This window comes from Mus caroli, chromosome 9 (genome assembly GCF_900094665.2).
Source record: "Mus caroli chromosome 9, CAROLI_EIJ_v1.1, whole genome shotgun sequence".
NCBI classification, from domain to species: domain Eukaryota; kingdom Metazoa; phylum Chordata; class Mammalia; order Rodentia; family Muridae; genus Mus; species Mus caroli.
The window spans coordinates 4,169,588-4,185,523 of record NC_034578.1 but is presented as its reverse complement, the minus strand read 5'-3'; the positions used below and the strand labels follow the sequence as shown (position 1 = coordinate 4,185,523).

At 43.2% G+C, this 15,936-nt stretch overlaps 1 protein-coding gene across 3 annotated transcripts in view; it reads left to right on the top strand.

Annotated features, from left to right (window-relative positions):
• Yap1 (Yes associated protein 1) overlaps positions 1-15,936 on the top strand; it is a 73,889-nt gene that overhangs the window by 37,335 nt on the left and 20,618 nt on the right. For all 3 annotated transcript variants that reach the window (XM_029481165.1, XM_021171848.2, XM_021171849.2), the window contains exon 4: positions 6,991-7,104. In XM_029481165.1, coding sequence (XP_029337025.1) covers positions 6,991-7,104 — 114 coding nt within the window. The remainder of the gene's footprint in view (positions 1-6,990; positions 7,105-15,936) is intronic.

Below are 15,936 nucleotides of genomic sequence, written 5' to 3'. Positions count from 1 at the left end.
AGAAGTACAAGGATTTTCAAACTTCTTGCTGAAATAGAAACTGTCAGTCACCCAAAGATGAAATGGCCAGTCAGTGTGCAGATGGCCTTAGTCTCCAGTACCAGGAATCCTGAAGTTTGTTAATCCTGACACTAGCCAGCACAAGGCTGACTTCACTCTGCTCAGAGCTGCTCACGCACTCTGGATCAGGGCCTTTGCATAGCCCAGTGCTGCTACTCAGGTTTTCTTTTCTCCTTTTGTACATACCAGAGTAGTTGAATTTGTAAGTAACTTTTTTGTGTTTTGTTTGTTTTTTGATGCAGGTCCAACTGCACCCCAGGCTGGCCTCAAACTTGGGATTATCTTGACCTGGCTTCTGAATGCTGGGGTGGACACTGGTTAATTGTTTTTCAGTGTCTTTAATAATGCTGCTTTCTCCCTCTCTTCTACCCCCTTCTTCCTCTCCCTGTTTCCCCTTCTCCCCCTCTTCTTCCCCCTTCCAAAATAGGGTCGGGGTGTGCCTCGGAAGGAGGGGTGTGGTGCGCAGCTTGTGGGAATCATTTTCCCCTACTATGCAGGACCTGGGGACCAAACTCAGGTTTTAGTTTTGACAGCAGGACCCTATTTACTAAACCATCATGCTAACCTTTTTATATTTTCTTTTTATTTATTTATTTATTTATTTATTATATGTAAGTACACTGTAGCTGTCTTCAGACACTCCAGAAGAGGGCGCCAGATCTCGTTACGGATGGTTGTGAGCCACCATGTGGTTGCTGGGATTTGAACTNTGGACCTTCGGAAGAGCAGTCGGGTGCTCTTACCCACTGAGCCATCTCACCAGCCCCTTTTTTATATTTTCTAATCAACAGTTTTAAATTTTTGTTTCTTGACTTACTGTGTGTGTGTGAGTGTATATATTTGGATCACTTGCATACAAAGAGGCCATGGATCCCTGGGTCTGGAGTGGGTGCTGGGAACTGAACTCAGCCAGAGCTTTTAGGATCTATCTAGCCAGCCTTGATAGGATTTTATCACCCAGACTAGGCTTGCACTTTGGACCTTTCTCGCTGTGTCCCAAGTGTCAAGGGTTATAGGCTGGCGCTGGATATCTTGCTGCAGGGTTATTGTTTGCTTTGAGACCTAACTATTGCTGGCGAGACATTTCCAAGCCTTGAGTTAAACCAAAGGGAGCACCCTTGATCTGACCTGGGAGCACACATTAGCAATGCTTTCCATATATTTATTGGGATTATTGAGTTATTTGAAATCTGATAGTTACTGTTAGGTGTAAATTCTGAACTTGTAAAAGAAACAAATGTAAACTTTTGTTACCTGGCCCACCAGCAGAGCGGGAGCAGACAGAGAACACCAGGGGAAGCCATTGCCATGTTAATTGCCATTATCCAATTCTCCTGAGGAAAACAAGTCGTTAAATATTAAGACTCGAAGATAGAAATGTCCATGTTAAACTTATTCTCCAGTATTTTTTGTAGATGTTTTGGAAACTTTGTGAAAAGAGATTAAATTATTTGCATTTGAGGACCAAATGAAATCCTGTTTTATTTCCTCCCTCGGTTAGTCCTAGGAGTTTATTTTTGTCTTTTCCACCAATTTCTAAATCCTTCTGGTCACTATTGCTCCAACAGCTTTTGTGACTCATGGAAGGAGTATTTGTGTGAAAGATTTAAGATGTTAATTTTTCAAAAATGGCATCTAGACTACCATATATAGACAGGAATGTAAGTGCAATGGATTAAATCCTGCAGTATATTACATATTTTTTACATAAAAAACATGCATGTAAGAATAATCAGTGGGTAAAACTTCCCTTTGGTGTTAATGAAAGACGATTGTTTTACTTTGTCAGTTTGAAGTCTACTTGAGCACTTTGAGAAAACTGATGTGATACTTAATGCATAACCCTAAGTGGGACATATATAACAGACCCATGTCCTCTTAAGTCTTGTGGAACATCATTTAAGATGGTGCAGAAAAACTATAAGAGCCAAAAGAATAGGGAGGAGTGTTGTGAAATGCTGCTATGCTGTGAGTGCTGTGGACCTGACATGACTCTTAAATGCAGAAGCTCACACACAGCCTGTGGCAATCTGCAGAAGATGAAGCCTGTCCATGTTCCTGCATGGGTGTGAGGAGGGGTTTAGGACGACTTGCTCCTAGCCAAGGAACCACTGGCAGTTGGCTGCTGGGGGAGGGAGTCGTTTTTCTTCATTGGTGTGGCCCCTAAGGTTGTCTGTCCTCTCAAATAGCTCCAAGCCTGTACCCATGCCCACTCAACTGGGACTCAGTCACTTTTCTTTTTTAAAATGAGTATGGTATTTTACTTGCATGTATGTCTGTGTACCATGGTAACTTTGGAAGCCAGAAGAGGGTGTCAATCCCCCAGAACTGGGTTGGAGATGGTTGTGGATGCTGGAAACCCAACCCAGGTCCTCTGGAAGAGCAGCCAGTACTCTAAACCTCTAAGCCATCTTTCCAGCCCCTCGTCGAGTTAACTCCTGAAGGGAGGGGTGCTGGTGTGGACAATGTCAGGATGCCATGAGTACAGCAGTGTTTTTATCTGAGCCTGAGTTCCGTGAGTGGCATGTCCCAGGCGCTCTGGCATTCCATGATACTAATATGTGAGATTTGACAGTTGTAACTGCTGTCCCTTGAGACTAGATACTGTCCTTCCAAAATCATTGATTCAACAAATACCAGCAAATGTTGCCTTTTCTGTAAAAATCATAACAGGGAGGGTTACACAGGTGATTGCTGAGCCAGCAGACCAAACACAGGAAGCAGTAGATGATGGCTGTCGGGAAGGGCTCACCAAGGGGAGCAGAGGTGCATTCCCACCCTCAGCCATTATTCAAGCCCTTCCTGCATGCCAGCCACTGCTTAAATCACAAGACCAGGTTATAGACAGACACATCGTATTTTCCTGTCGTTAAAACAGCAAAGGGGAGGATAAACTAGTTACAACTTTAAGTGATCAAGGGCTGGAGGAGATAGCCTCTTGTGGATTTTTCCGTAGCTCCTGTAGCTGTGGACTGAGACCTAGGTAGACTCAAGGGGGAGCCACCCATCTATGCGGAGGAAAGGGAAAGAATCCAAGCAGGGTATGGTAGCTAGCCCATTGAGCCATATGCTGGGAAAAGAGTGACGTCAACTGGAGGAGCCAGTCAAAGTTAGCAAGGAGGCCATTTGGAGTCATGGAGGATGGCCGAGTGTAACTGGTGAATGGGAGAAAGAGTGCTTGCTTTTGGACCCGGTGAACAGTTTAGTGAGAGGGAAGGAAAGGTTAGCTGTGAGAGTACCTGCTGAGACCTGAGACACAGCAGAGTCAGGAACAGACGGGAGACATGTCAGAATACCTGTGAGGAGTTCGGAGTCTTCTGAACATTCTGAGAATTCCAGTAAAATCAAACACACACAACCTTGGCTGGAGAGATGACTCAGTGGACCAGAGTGGTTGCTCTTCTAGAAGCAGGACCATTTGTTCTAGGGCACCGACAATAAGCATTCTGTGTGGAGCTTTCTTCCTTATGTAGGCGTGCTCATCTACATTCTGTAGATAAAAGGAACCATCACTGGTTAAGGAGCTTGCCCAGGATTAGAAGGTTAATAAATGTTTAGCCAAGAATAGGCCAAGTCGTAAGCTCAAGATATAGGACCCTGGGAAGCAGCAGGATTCCACCTTGAGTATGTGGTCTAGAAGGGTGCTGCGGCACACCAGCAAGGCCTCAGTGAGACTTGGGAGTCATGGGGGTAGAGTGGGGTTCTGATAATACATTGGGCACTTATTTTCTAAAGCGGGTTCATCAGTATATTTATTTTATTTTTATTTAGATTCAAACATCTAAGCTTGTACAGAAAAATGATACTACAGAAATCGAGGCAAAAGGATTTTATGCTCTCTCTCCCCCCCTTCCCCCCTTTTCTCCTCCCCCCTCCCCATTCTGAATATGGGGGCATGTCTTATGAACTGTTGTTAATCAGCACATAGATTGGGAGAGGGACTTAGTATTAACTTGTGCAATGCTTTAAAGGGGACGTGGTCTACATAACCCATAATGTCTGAGACATTTTCAAGTTTCAGAAAGAAATTTAAAAAATGAGCAGAGCAGCTTTGACTGCTGTTGGTCAAGTTTTCAGTGTTCTAGAGAACTCGACTGGCTTTGAATCCCAAGTCTGCCACTTTCTGACTTAGGTGGTAGATAATTGTTTCTATGTTGTGAGCTTTTTAATTGAGTTAATAGTTGCTTGCAAAGAGTGCAGAACTGCCTGCTGTGTAATGACAGCAGCATAGACTCATTTGAAATTGGCCTAGATTTTAGAACCACTTCCTCCTAGAAGTACTTTCTAAGGCAGCTACTATGCCCAGAGTATGTGCAGCCAGTCTCTCATTGTCCTCTGCGATTTCTGACTCAGGCAGGTGAGGAGGGGCCGGTCTAACACAGGGGCGGTGAAGACTTTGCTGTTGGGTAGAAATGCAAATAGTTTTCCTGAATTATTACCAAGGCAAGACCACACAGGCAGGAACAGGCGGTTGAGTCTCCTGTGTTGCAGTCTATTTTATCTTAAGTTGTTTAAAATACTTCAAGAAGTTAGAATTTGTTCTAGTAGATAATTATAGATCAAACGATATTGGCGAATTCTGTATAAAATTGTATTTTCCTGAGGATAAATCTAAATTTTAAATTATTTTTTAATCGTCTTTCTTGCTTATTCTAATTCTGCCTTTTTCTAACCCTCTTCTTCCATCTCATTTAAAATATTGGTCTCTTTCTCCATCTTCTGCAACAATCTTTCTTTTCCTTTCAATATTTATCGTCTCACCTAAATGACTTTGGTATGAGGAATCAGACATGGTCGTCTAGTTTTGAAAACACCATTATCTTTTATACACCCAGTGGACCAAACTCCTCTCCAGGACCACGTCTACTGAAGTCCTGATTGTATTGTTTTCCTGAATTTTTTTAGTTACAGATCTTTGTTTTCATCTGTGAACACATTGGCTGACTGACACTCTTGGACATTTTTTGGCTAGCATCATACCTGCTGGGTGAGCACCTGACCTCAGGGCTGTAGCCTAGACCTCCTTTTCTCAGCTTTCCTTTCCTGATTCTACCAAAGGTTACATTGTGATTGAGCTGTATCTTCTTATCTCTTCTCGCTCTCCTTCCAAGAGCATCATACCTGTTTATAATTTAGCCTGTGTCCACATAACGTTGTAGTTCTACACAGCAAATGTGAAAGACAGAGATAAATAGGTAGTCTTTTCTGCTTTAAAGTTACATTTTGATATGGAGTGCACATAAGATTGTTATCATCTTTAAGGTAAATACGTGGTTTCATTTGTAACTAATTGATAAGGGAGAGAAGATGCAATTCTAACTGATCTTGCACTCTCATTCACATCTGTAACTCTCTTTCAAGGTTTTCATTCAACTTTTTAATGGTAGACTGATATTAGTAGAAAACATTCTGAACTAATGTTTGTTTTCTTTTCCTTTTTTTTTCTTAAATATTCATTTATTATATGTGAGTATTACTGTAGCTGTCTTCAGACACTCCAGAAGAGGGCATCAGATTTTGTTACGAATGGTTGTGAGCCACCATGTGGTTTCTGGGATTTGAACCTTCAGAAGAGCAGTTGGTGCTCTTAACCGTAGAGCCATCTCTCTAGCCCATGTTTGTTTTCAAAACTAGAAATCAAACCCAGGGTCTAACATGTACTGAGCAAGATCTCACCCCTTGACTTATATTGCTTACCCTCTAAAATTGTTTTAAAGATAAGGTTCACTAAATTAGTGCTGGCTTTGAATTTGTGGTTGTGTGAAGTGGCCTCAGTCTCCTGAATCATTGAGATTGCATGTGTGTAGGGGACTATACCTGACTTGTAAAGCTACCATTCTTAGTGAAAGTAACAATGAGTAAAAGCTTGACATTTTCTTGTAATATAGGAATGCAGACAAGAGTTTGGGCTAGCAGATTTATAGTGCCAGGAAGCAGAAATGGAAACAGAAGTGGAACATGAATTCAGACTACCCTGGGCACACCTGATTGTTCATCTGTGTGGGGACAAGGTGGAATCATTGTGGTTTTAGAAGTCACAATGACTTTTAAAGGTGGAAATGAACGGTCACTGCCTGTTGCTTCCCTTGGGCTGATGGTTCTCAGACGAGCTAAACAGAACATTAGTGCAGTCTTTAGGTGGACTCTGAGCGCAGAGGAGGCCAGGATGGAGCTGGTGGTTCTTCTGGCTGATTGCTGACGGGTGGAATGGTGGCCAGAGGTCAGGTAAGCCGAGCACTAAGTAATCACTGTGTGTATCTACAGTCACTCAGTGTCTCAGGACTCTGACCTTTTAAAAGGTTCCTGTATTTTTCAACAATACCTCGGGAGTGAGCCGTCGCCTTGGTTAGAAGTTTGGTTGGTGTGTGTCTAGTGGGTGATGTGGGTTGCTTCTTCCACCCATCATTTTCATTCTGGGCTCTTGCCATTCGATACTTCGAAGATGCTTCCTTGCGTCTATGAAAATAGGACATTCTTTTTACCTCACAGTAGGTGCCACCTTTCAAAGACCTCTCTGCCCTACCAACACACTCACAATTTCAGCTATAATCCTCTCATGCTAGCAGAGTTTTGTAGTCCAATCCTTGGAGTTGAATCTATAGTCTGGGTTTCTTGGTGTGAGGTAGTCCCGTAAATAATGGACCATGACTGTCGGCTACAGTGTGCTTTTAGTCTGACCACTTAAAGTTCTCACCTGTGCCTTTGGGGATTCCAATTTCACTATTGATTTGATTTTCATAATGACTTGATTTTTGTGGCGGATAATCAGTTAGGTGGCCCTGCCTTATTTTCTCTTAACATAGGCTGTAATCTGTTTTAATGCATTCATTGCTTTTTATCTGATTGCGTCTGTCTTTTTTTAAAGGAGTACCTCTCAGCTTTTTGAAGTGTACCAGATCAAAACCAACTAGTCTGATTTCTGTTTTGTAGGACCTCTTCCTGATGGATGGGAGCAAGCCATGACTCAGGATGGAGAAGTTTACTACATAAACCATAAGAACAAGACCACATCCTGGCTGGACCCAAGGCTTGACCCTCGTTTTGGTAAAGGTTTATCTTAGAACCTTTGTGGTTATTTTGATGATAGTGTGGGGGCTAGGGAGACTTAAGAAAACTTTAAAAAATCAGAATCTGCAACACCTTTGGTAGCAAGTGCTGTATACCCAACTTCTTTCCTTGCTGGGTTTTTGCTGTTTTTTGTTTAAGTGTTTAGTTTTTTAAACCTGAGAAATCTAGGTCCAAATTAGCATTCCAGCCTGAGCGGGGTGGTGAATTCTGTAAAGCTCCAGGCCGGAGTCATTGCTTCATTCATATGGTGATCTTGTTGGAAACAGGCCCCTTGTGTTCTAAAAAATGGAACTGAGTTTGTTTTCCCCAGAGATGTGCATGCGTGCTCGGTGTGCTGCACTGTCAGGGCTGAAGGTAGAGAACAGCTCTGAGCAGGAGAACAGGTCTAAGGAAAGAGTCTTACACTTGGTGGGGCTTTCTAACATAGTTTTACATTAAGGTCTTTCCCTTCACTTTTTACTTAGGAAATGGGAAGCAAAGCAGAGGCCTCCTCCCAGTGTGCTCGGGTTGCTAAGGGTCTCTATTCCCACTCGCGGCCTTTTTGTCCTGTTTGTAGTTTCATCTGTTGGCTTTCTGAACTTTTCCTTGCAAAGCATGGAAAATGGAGCTAAAAGGGAACATATAATGTGGTTTGAGCACTCGCCTCAGCCCCGCCCGGTGCTGCTTAATGGAAACAATGTGCGGACCAGTGAGCCGGTCAGACACAGACCGTGAGCAGTCAGACACCGTGTGGAGCCTTTGAAGCTTCCCAGGGGCTGACCTGAGCACGCCACAGGCTTTACTGGAAAGGAGAATTAACTCTGTGAATGCCACTAAAACAACGCTGGGGCCGTGTAAAAATAACTTCCCCGGAGAGAGACTTAGAGCCTCAGATACAATCCTCCAGTGCCATCTGTTTACTTGGAAACAGACAGCACAACAATAAAAAGCAGTGTTTGGGTTTACCTCAAATGTCAGCTTTATTGGCTAGTTAAGCGCCCCTCTCGCCTCCCGCCCTTCACCCCTTCCTGCAGAAAAATCAAAGGTGGGGTTGTAGCCTAGGCCATCGTTTTTTTTTGACAGATAGTGTTTGTGCTTCAAGACCCATTGTAGTGTTAGGAAGTAACATACATGTTAGCAGTTTGCAACTTGAGGTTCTGTTAATACTTGAATAAGCCTTTGTGGTTCAAGCAGGACACTTTGAGGTAGGAAATCCTCAGATGCTCCACTAGTGTCAACCGGAACGATAAGAGCCTCATTTCCTTAAAGCATATTTGATGATTTGGTTCATCTGCCCTTGGAGAGCTTGGAAGAATTGTGCTGTACCATTCCCTGTAACTTTTAACTATGTGTATGTGTGTGCCCATGGTGTGTGTTGTTGCTTTTAAGAGAGAGAGAAAGAAGAAAGTGGGGAAAGCATTAGCAGTGAAGAGAAGCTTGGCTGTTTTATCTGTTGATCATACCTACAGCTGGGTTTTTTAGGAAAGAGTGGGTATTTTGGGGTGGGAAAAAATATACAAGAACCCCCCTCCCCCAGCACACACACACACACAAGTGACAGAGATCCCGACTAAGGTCCCCTCCTCCCTGCCGTCCCTTCCCCTTCTAGGGCCTACTGTGTATGTGTATTCCAGACAGGCTTGACTGCATGCCAGAGCCTTTTATTTTGTGGCCCAGTTTGTAATGTGTTCCAGACCTTTTCAGTCAGAGCTGGAGTGTAACTGAGGGGGCGGGGAGAAGGACTTAGTGGGCTTCTCTGATGTAGAGTAACAGCAGAGAGAAGCAAGCTCTTAGCTGCTGGAGTTCACTCTCGCCTTGAAACCCAAAGTTTGCTGTAGTGGGTAGTGTTTTATCTCTGCCAAAGAAATATAAATTGTCCCCTCTCGTTTCTGACCCTGGGGCCATGCAGATACAAGCACATGTGTCAGTTATTGCTTCCATGCGTGTGGAGTTTGCTTCTCTGTGTTCTCCAGATCCATAGTAAGACAACAACTAAGTCTTAGCTAGCCAAACGGAAAGGCAGAAAGGGGTCTGTCAGTCTTTTAGGATGGAGGATAAGCTATAACTTATTGCCCGCTTCAAGTATCAACTTCCCACTTATTTAGATTTGTGTGTGGTGTGTGTGTTTTTTACATCTTGTTTTTTATGCGTGGTTAGCATATGCTTGTGAAAGATGAGTCTCTGTCAATGTTAATGCTGGTTGCTACAAGAGGCTGGCGGCTTTTTAACCGCATTAGAGAATATGGGTCTTGTCGTATTTGTGCCGATATTAAATTATGTCATATTTTAGGCTAGGGATATAGATGGCTCAGTGAGTAAAGTACTTTTAGTTCAAACATGAGGAATCTGTGCTTGTGTTTTTGTTTTGTGTCAGATAGGTGTTGCTGTGTACCCCTGTCTGGCCTGGAAATCATTATGTAGACTAGGCTGGCCTCAAAGAGAGATCTCTGATTTTTGCCTCCTGAATGCTGGGGTTAAAATTATCCCCCCCCCCTTTTTTTCTTGTCATTTTTTTTTTAATGAATTGATTATTTTTATTTTATTTTACTTAACATATATGACAGTTTTGCCCTTATGCATATCTGTGCACTATGTGAGATATCAAGCATAGGAAAAAGGAAAGAAACATTTGTATCTGGACCCTCGCGTGCAGTTAACAACTGTATGCTGAGGGCTCTGGTTTTCAGAGGCCAGCCACATTAAGGCCTACTGTGGCCTTTTGGGCACAGCTGGGATTTACTTTGAAGAGGAGCCAGGCTCTGTTATGTTAATCTTTCATCTAGAGATAAGCCCTATCTCCAGAAAAAGTCCTGGCAAATGGCTGGTGAGGATGAGGGTGCTGCTGGTGGAGCAGAGCAGACTCTACTGGTGTCCTTAGCAGGGTTGGCCCCACTGCCTAAAGGTGCTCTTGTCACAGACCTGCCTTTTTCTACATTTAGAACTTACATGAGACCACCATGACACAACAACTGCCATAAGTAAGTCCTGTCAATCTCCCAGCGCTTCTTTACCGTAAGCATTTCTTGACATGAGTACTTTGATACGTAAGATTATTAAATATCCAAGTAGTTCTGGGGATCAGCAAGATGGCTCATTGTTAAAGGTGCTTACGTGCCTGGTGACCTGAGTTCAATCCCTATGACCCACATGGTAGGAGGAGAGAACTGACTCCTTTTAAGTTGGTAGGCAGTTTGGTTATATTCCCCCACCCCCAGTAAATAATGTTTCAAAAATAAAAAGGTTGAGTGCTTAAGTTTCAGGTTCTGATTGCATCAACTTTAAACAGTGCTGAAGATGGGCTAGTTACTGCTTAAAGACTGAAAGAAAAGAAGTTGCAGATTTGGGGGTCAGACTAGGGTGGTCTCAGATTTTAGTTTTACTGCTTGTCATTTTCCTTTGTGACCCTGACCCCAGGTCACCTCAAAATGTCTGTCCCTCAACAGCATGTCATCAGCTCAGGACAGGACTAGTTTTACTGTGTCCCACAGTGAAGGAGCAGTAAGGTGAAGAAACAGGACAGGGGAAAATAAAAGGAAAGGAGCCGCAGGCCAGGGTGTGTGTGCCGCCGCCCCCCCCCCCCCCCCCCCCAGTAGAGGTTGGCTGTGGTGAAAGGCACCATAGCAATGCATCAAGTGGAAATCAGAGACAAGCCCATGTGGGGAATCTGCCATGAGTAACACGTCCTCTTTCCCACTGAGTGCCTGTCACTGTCTGACCCTTTCTTCCAAATAAGACTGTCAACCTCATTTAGGGAGAAGTGTGGCAGCTGTGGATAGAAAGCTGAAGACCAGTTAGAACACACCCTCTATCTCATCTCAATTCCCATCTCCTTCTCCAGAGTGCAGAAGGAGGTGTTAAGGGGAGGACTCTTCTTTGGACTATGTCTGTCTCTGAGGCCTATTCTCAGGACACTACCCTACCTCAGTCTCCTGTGTACTGGATCACTCAGGTGTGCACCGAGATACTCTGCTTTGTCGTCTTCTTTTTTCTCTTCGTTCCATCATCCGAATTGTGCTGTTGGGGGAAAAGTTCAGCCTTTTGAAGGTTGGAGGGGGAAATGGATTGAATTACTTAATTGTTGTCCCTAGTCTAATGAGTTAAGGATAGGAATACTTGCCTGGGTGTAGTGGACCTTTAACCCTAGCACTTGGGAGATAGGTGGATTGCCAGCTTGGTTCACATCATTACAGCTGGCCTTACAAAGTAACACTGTCTCGATGCTACTTCAGTTATCTTAGTTAAAAGAAAAATCACTACATCACTTAGATGTATGGTTTACTAAGTTTTGGCAAGCCAGCTATACATTGATAATAACCTTAGTTAAGGGCATGGTTCACCCACCTACCCACCTTCCCACCCTCCAGCTCTTTGAGGCAGGATCTCACTGTGTAGCCCAGACTAGCCTCTATTTTCAGACATGTACCACCACCTGCTGTGGATCCTGATTCCTTCTGTGCCACAGATTTCCATAGTGAGAAACACCAGTATTATAAAATACCAGATGGGCAGATTAATTACTGTGCCAACTTACTGCAATTTTTTTGTAGCTAATTCAGCCCCTTACATCATGTTAACGCCCTGAGCGTTTTGTACTTTAAAATCAACAAAACCCATTTGTTTCTTCTGTAGTTTTAGAAGGTCATTCCTTCAACAAGCATAATTGCCTTTTTTTTTCCTCAAAAGAATTGATGTAGATTAATGTTTCTGTTACAAAAAGTTCAGGCTTTAAATTTTATACCTACTAAAGTTACTAGAAATTAATGGTCCTGAAGCTAAGACTAGCGCCTCTGTAATTCTTTTTGATTTTTGGTTTTTTGAGACAGGGTGTCTCTGTGTAGCTCTGGCTGTCTTGGAACTCATTCTGTAGACCAGGCTGGCCTCAAACTCAGAAATTCGCCTGCGTCTGCTGCCCAAGTGCTAGGATTAAAGGCATGCGCCACCACTGCCCAGCACTGTAATTTATAGTAGTAGTCTATGGTTTTGAGATTGTATAAACCTAAAAGTTAAATTTGTATCACATTTTTATCCAGTGCATGCTTGATCAGAGGACAGCTTCGGAAGTCGTTCTTTCCTTCCACCATGTGGTCCTCCAGGATTGACTTCAGGTTTCCTGGCTACCCTCTTGCCCCTTAAAAGTGACCTGAAGTCTGAAAACTCAAAGCCTAAGGAGACTTGTGGAGAGCCCTGGCCCTTTATCGACAGTGCTGGGCAGTTTGGTTGGCTGTCAGACAGATTGAAATGCAGTTTGGGGCAGTTACTCTTTGCCGTGTAAGTAGCTCAGACAAGGTTTTAGCGGGGAGTGTGTATGTGGTGTTTTTGTTCATGGTTTTGTTTTTGACATTTTTCCCTTTGCCTATTTTTGAGTTGATTAAAACTGGAGGTGGGTGTAGGTGGTTCAGGAGCTGCTTTTCAGAGAAAAAATTTGAAGAGCTTCTCTGTCTGTCTCTCACTGCTCCGCCCCCCTCTCCCTGGAAACAAAGTGTGTTGTGTCTTCTTTGCCGCTTGTGGGGTCCCTGCTGCGCCCCGTGTGAGTATACTGGTGTCTCCTGTGTCTTGTTGGCCAAGATGTCCAGGAGGTGAGTGAGCTGTGTTCAGACAGCACCGCAGAGGTGAGCCCATGAGAGGACACCCACCCCCCACTCCATCACATGACCATCTCAGTTTTCTGTGTCAACTGGTCCTGCCTGGGCTTTTGATGTCCTGTTTCTTCCGATTTGGGTGTCTTTGAAGAGTCAGATAAGCTTAGTTCTGAAGATCCATGCTGACCAATCCAGCTTTAGTTGGCGTGCTGCAGTCAGCAGTAAGGAACACTGTTGTAGTATTGATTCTGTCTAGAGTGGTCTTCTAGAAGTTGGTGGTAAGAAACAAGGGGTATTTATTTTTAGCTTTTTTTTTTTTTTAATGCAGTTTTGTTATTGTTCAGTTTGCTGTAGTTTTCTTGGCCTGGTTGTATTTTGCTTGGTTGGAGACAGGGTTACATTCTATAGAACAGCTGGCCTGTCACTCACTACAACTCCAGCTTACCTTCAGTCTGTGGTGATCCTTCTGCCTCAGCTTCCCCAGTGCTGGGATTGCAGAAACAAAACACCATTCCCAGCCCAATCTGTTTTCACCAAGTATGCTTTATAGTAACGTAATCTATTATCACCAACAATTAAAAAAAAAAAAACAATTAAAAAAAATGGTCATTTTCTATATTTTAATACATGAAATGCTTACGGGGCTTAGGTTCTGTTTTGATGCTTGTCATATGTCATAATCCCAGAACTTCTCAAAATGAAAGGTCATTTTCTAACACTATTCATCTATTTATTGAATAGTTTTTAGGTTCCAATAGTATTTTTGTTTTGTCTGCATATGTCAGTCTGCCACATGTGTCCTGTGCCTATGGAGGCCAGAAAAGGGGCAATGGCCCCCTGGAACTGGAAATACAGATGGTTGCGAAGCACAGTGTAGATGCTGGGAATCAAGCATGGTCCTCGGGAGGAGTGAAGGCGCTCATCCTGTGTCACCTGCCCAACCACTTGTACTCTTTCAATTAATTACAACTAAAGACACTTTTCTTTCCAGTGGGTATTTGCTCTTGACCTCAGCTTTTTTTTTTTTTTTAAAGATTTATTTATTATATGTAAGTACACTGTAGCTGTCTTCAGACACACTAGAAGAGGGGATCAGATCTCATTACAGATGGTTGTGAGCCACCATGTGGTTGCTGGGATTTGAACTCAGGACCTTCAGAAGAGCAGTCAGCTTTTAAAAGTAATTTTTAAGATTATATATATTCATCCGTACATAAGAGTGTCTCACGGTGTACACACACAACCATGATATAAAAATATGTAGTTTGTTCAAAACAGAATCTAAACAGTGTCCACAGGATGCATCAGACTCAAATCTAAATGTTTTAATAAAACAGTTCTTTAGTCTGATTCACGACTTGAATATATTGTTTAGGATGAGTTGGCTCCACAACATCATCTTCAGGCTGGCAGTAAGTCTGTGTATTGTACCCAGTATGTAGCCTGGTGATACTTAAGTACAATTCTGGCTGGTGGAAGCCCCTGAGTTTTGTCCCAGTGCTATGACAGGGACCTGATGAAAGGGTGTTCCCACTCACCTTGTCCCTGCAGATTTCAGTCAAACCTGTGCTGAGGTCCATGGGAAACGGTATCCCCAGCTAAACTCATGGATAGCCACTGTCAATGCAGTGCCTTCCTGCTTGTCACTCCTATTTACAGTTGAAGGTTTTACGTAGCTTGTTTCTCTTATAAAAAGCACTGGTTGTTCTTACAGAGCAGCATCCACAGGTGATCTGAAATCTTCTATAACTCCAGTTCCGGGGGTCCAACAACTACTTCTGCCCTCTGAGGGCGCCAGACACACAAGTAGTGCACAGGTAAACTTAATTTAACAATTAATGAAAGTGTACAAGTGGTTGGGCAGGTGACACAGGATGAGCGCCTTCACTCCTCCCGAGGACCACGCTTGATTCCCAGCATCTACACTGTGCTTCGCAACCATCTGTATTTCCAGTTCCAGGGGGCCATTGCCCCTTTTCTGGCCTCCATAGGCACAGGACACATGTGGCAGACTGACATATGCAGACAAAACAAAAATACTATTGGAACCTAAAAACTATTCAATAAATAGATGAATAGTGTTAGAAAATGACCTTTCATTTTGAGAAGTTCTGGGATTATGACATATGACAAGCATCAAAACAGAACCTAAGCCCCGTAAGCATTTCATGTATTAAAATATAGAAAATGACCATTTTTTTTAATTGTTTTTTTTTTTTAATTGTTGGTGATAATAGATTACGTTACTATAAAGCATACTTGGTGAAAACAGATTGGGCTGGGAATGGTGTTTTGTTTCTGCAATCCCAGCACTGGGGAAGCTGAGGCAGAAGGATCACCACAGACTGAAGGTAAGCTGGAGTTGTAGTGAGTGACAGGCCAGCTGTTCTATAGAATGTAACCCTGTCTCCAACCAAGCAAAATACAACCAGGCCAAGAAAACTACAGCAAACTGAACAATAACAAAACTCCTTGCAGGTTCTCTTGGAAGGTGTATGCTCCAGGTCCCCATAGCACATTCACTATGGAAATACATTAATAATCAGGCTTGGTTATTTTGTTGATCAAGTTCTCAGAAAGTGGTCTTTGAACTGTTAATTCAATTCATATCCGTTGTTTTAATGATTGTGGTTTGGTTGTGAGGGCATTCCTCCGCACAGGTTCTAAATGAAGGTCTCTCTCTTTCTGTGAAACCTAGATTATGTAACCCACCAGCTTCCGGGAGATTCTCCTACTTCTGCCTTACAGTGGGAGTGCTGGGATTATACATGTGAGCCATCCGGGCTGGAGAGATGGCTCAGTGGTTAAGAGCACAGATTATTCTTCCAGAGGTCCTGAGTTCAATTCCCAGCAACCACATGGTGGCTTGCAACCATCTGTAATGGAATCTGATGCCCTCTTCTGATGTGTCTGAAGACAGCTACAATGTACTCACATACATACATACATACATACATACATACACACACACAAACAAATATTTTAAAAAATAGATATGGGCCATCAAATTTGCTTATCTGTGGCCTCCGTTGATTAAACTCATGTTGTAGGGCTTAGCTGGCAAGTACCTTTATCTGCTGAGTATCTTGCTGGCCCTTTAATCTATTTGTACAACTTGCCACTTTGATTCCTGTTCTGATGCTACACAAGTTCCCTTTGCCTTAGGGATCTGTAACAGTTGTAGCAGCCATGAGTCACAGCCATCACTTTTATGCTGACTTCTCTTCTATCCCCTTGCATGCTTGAGTGA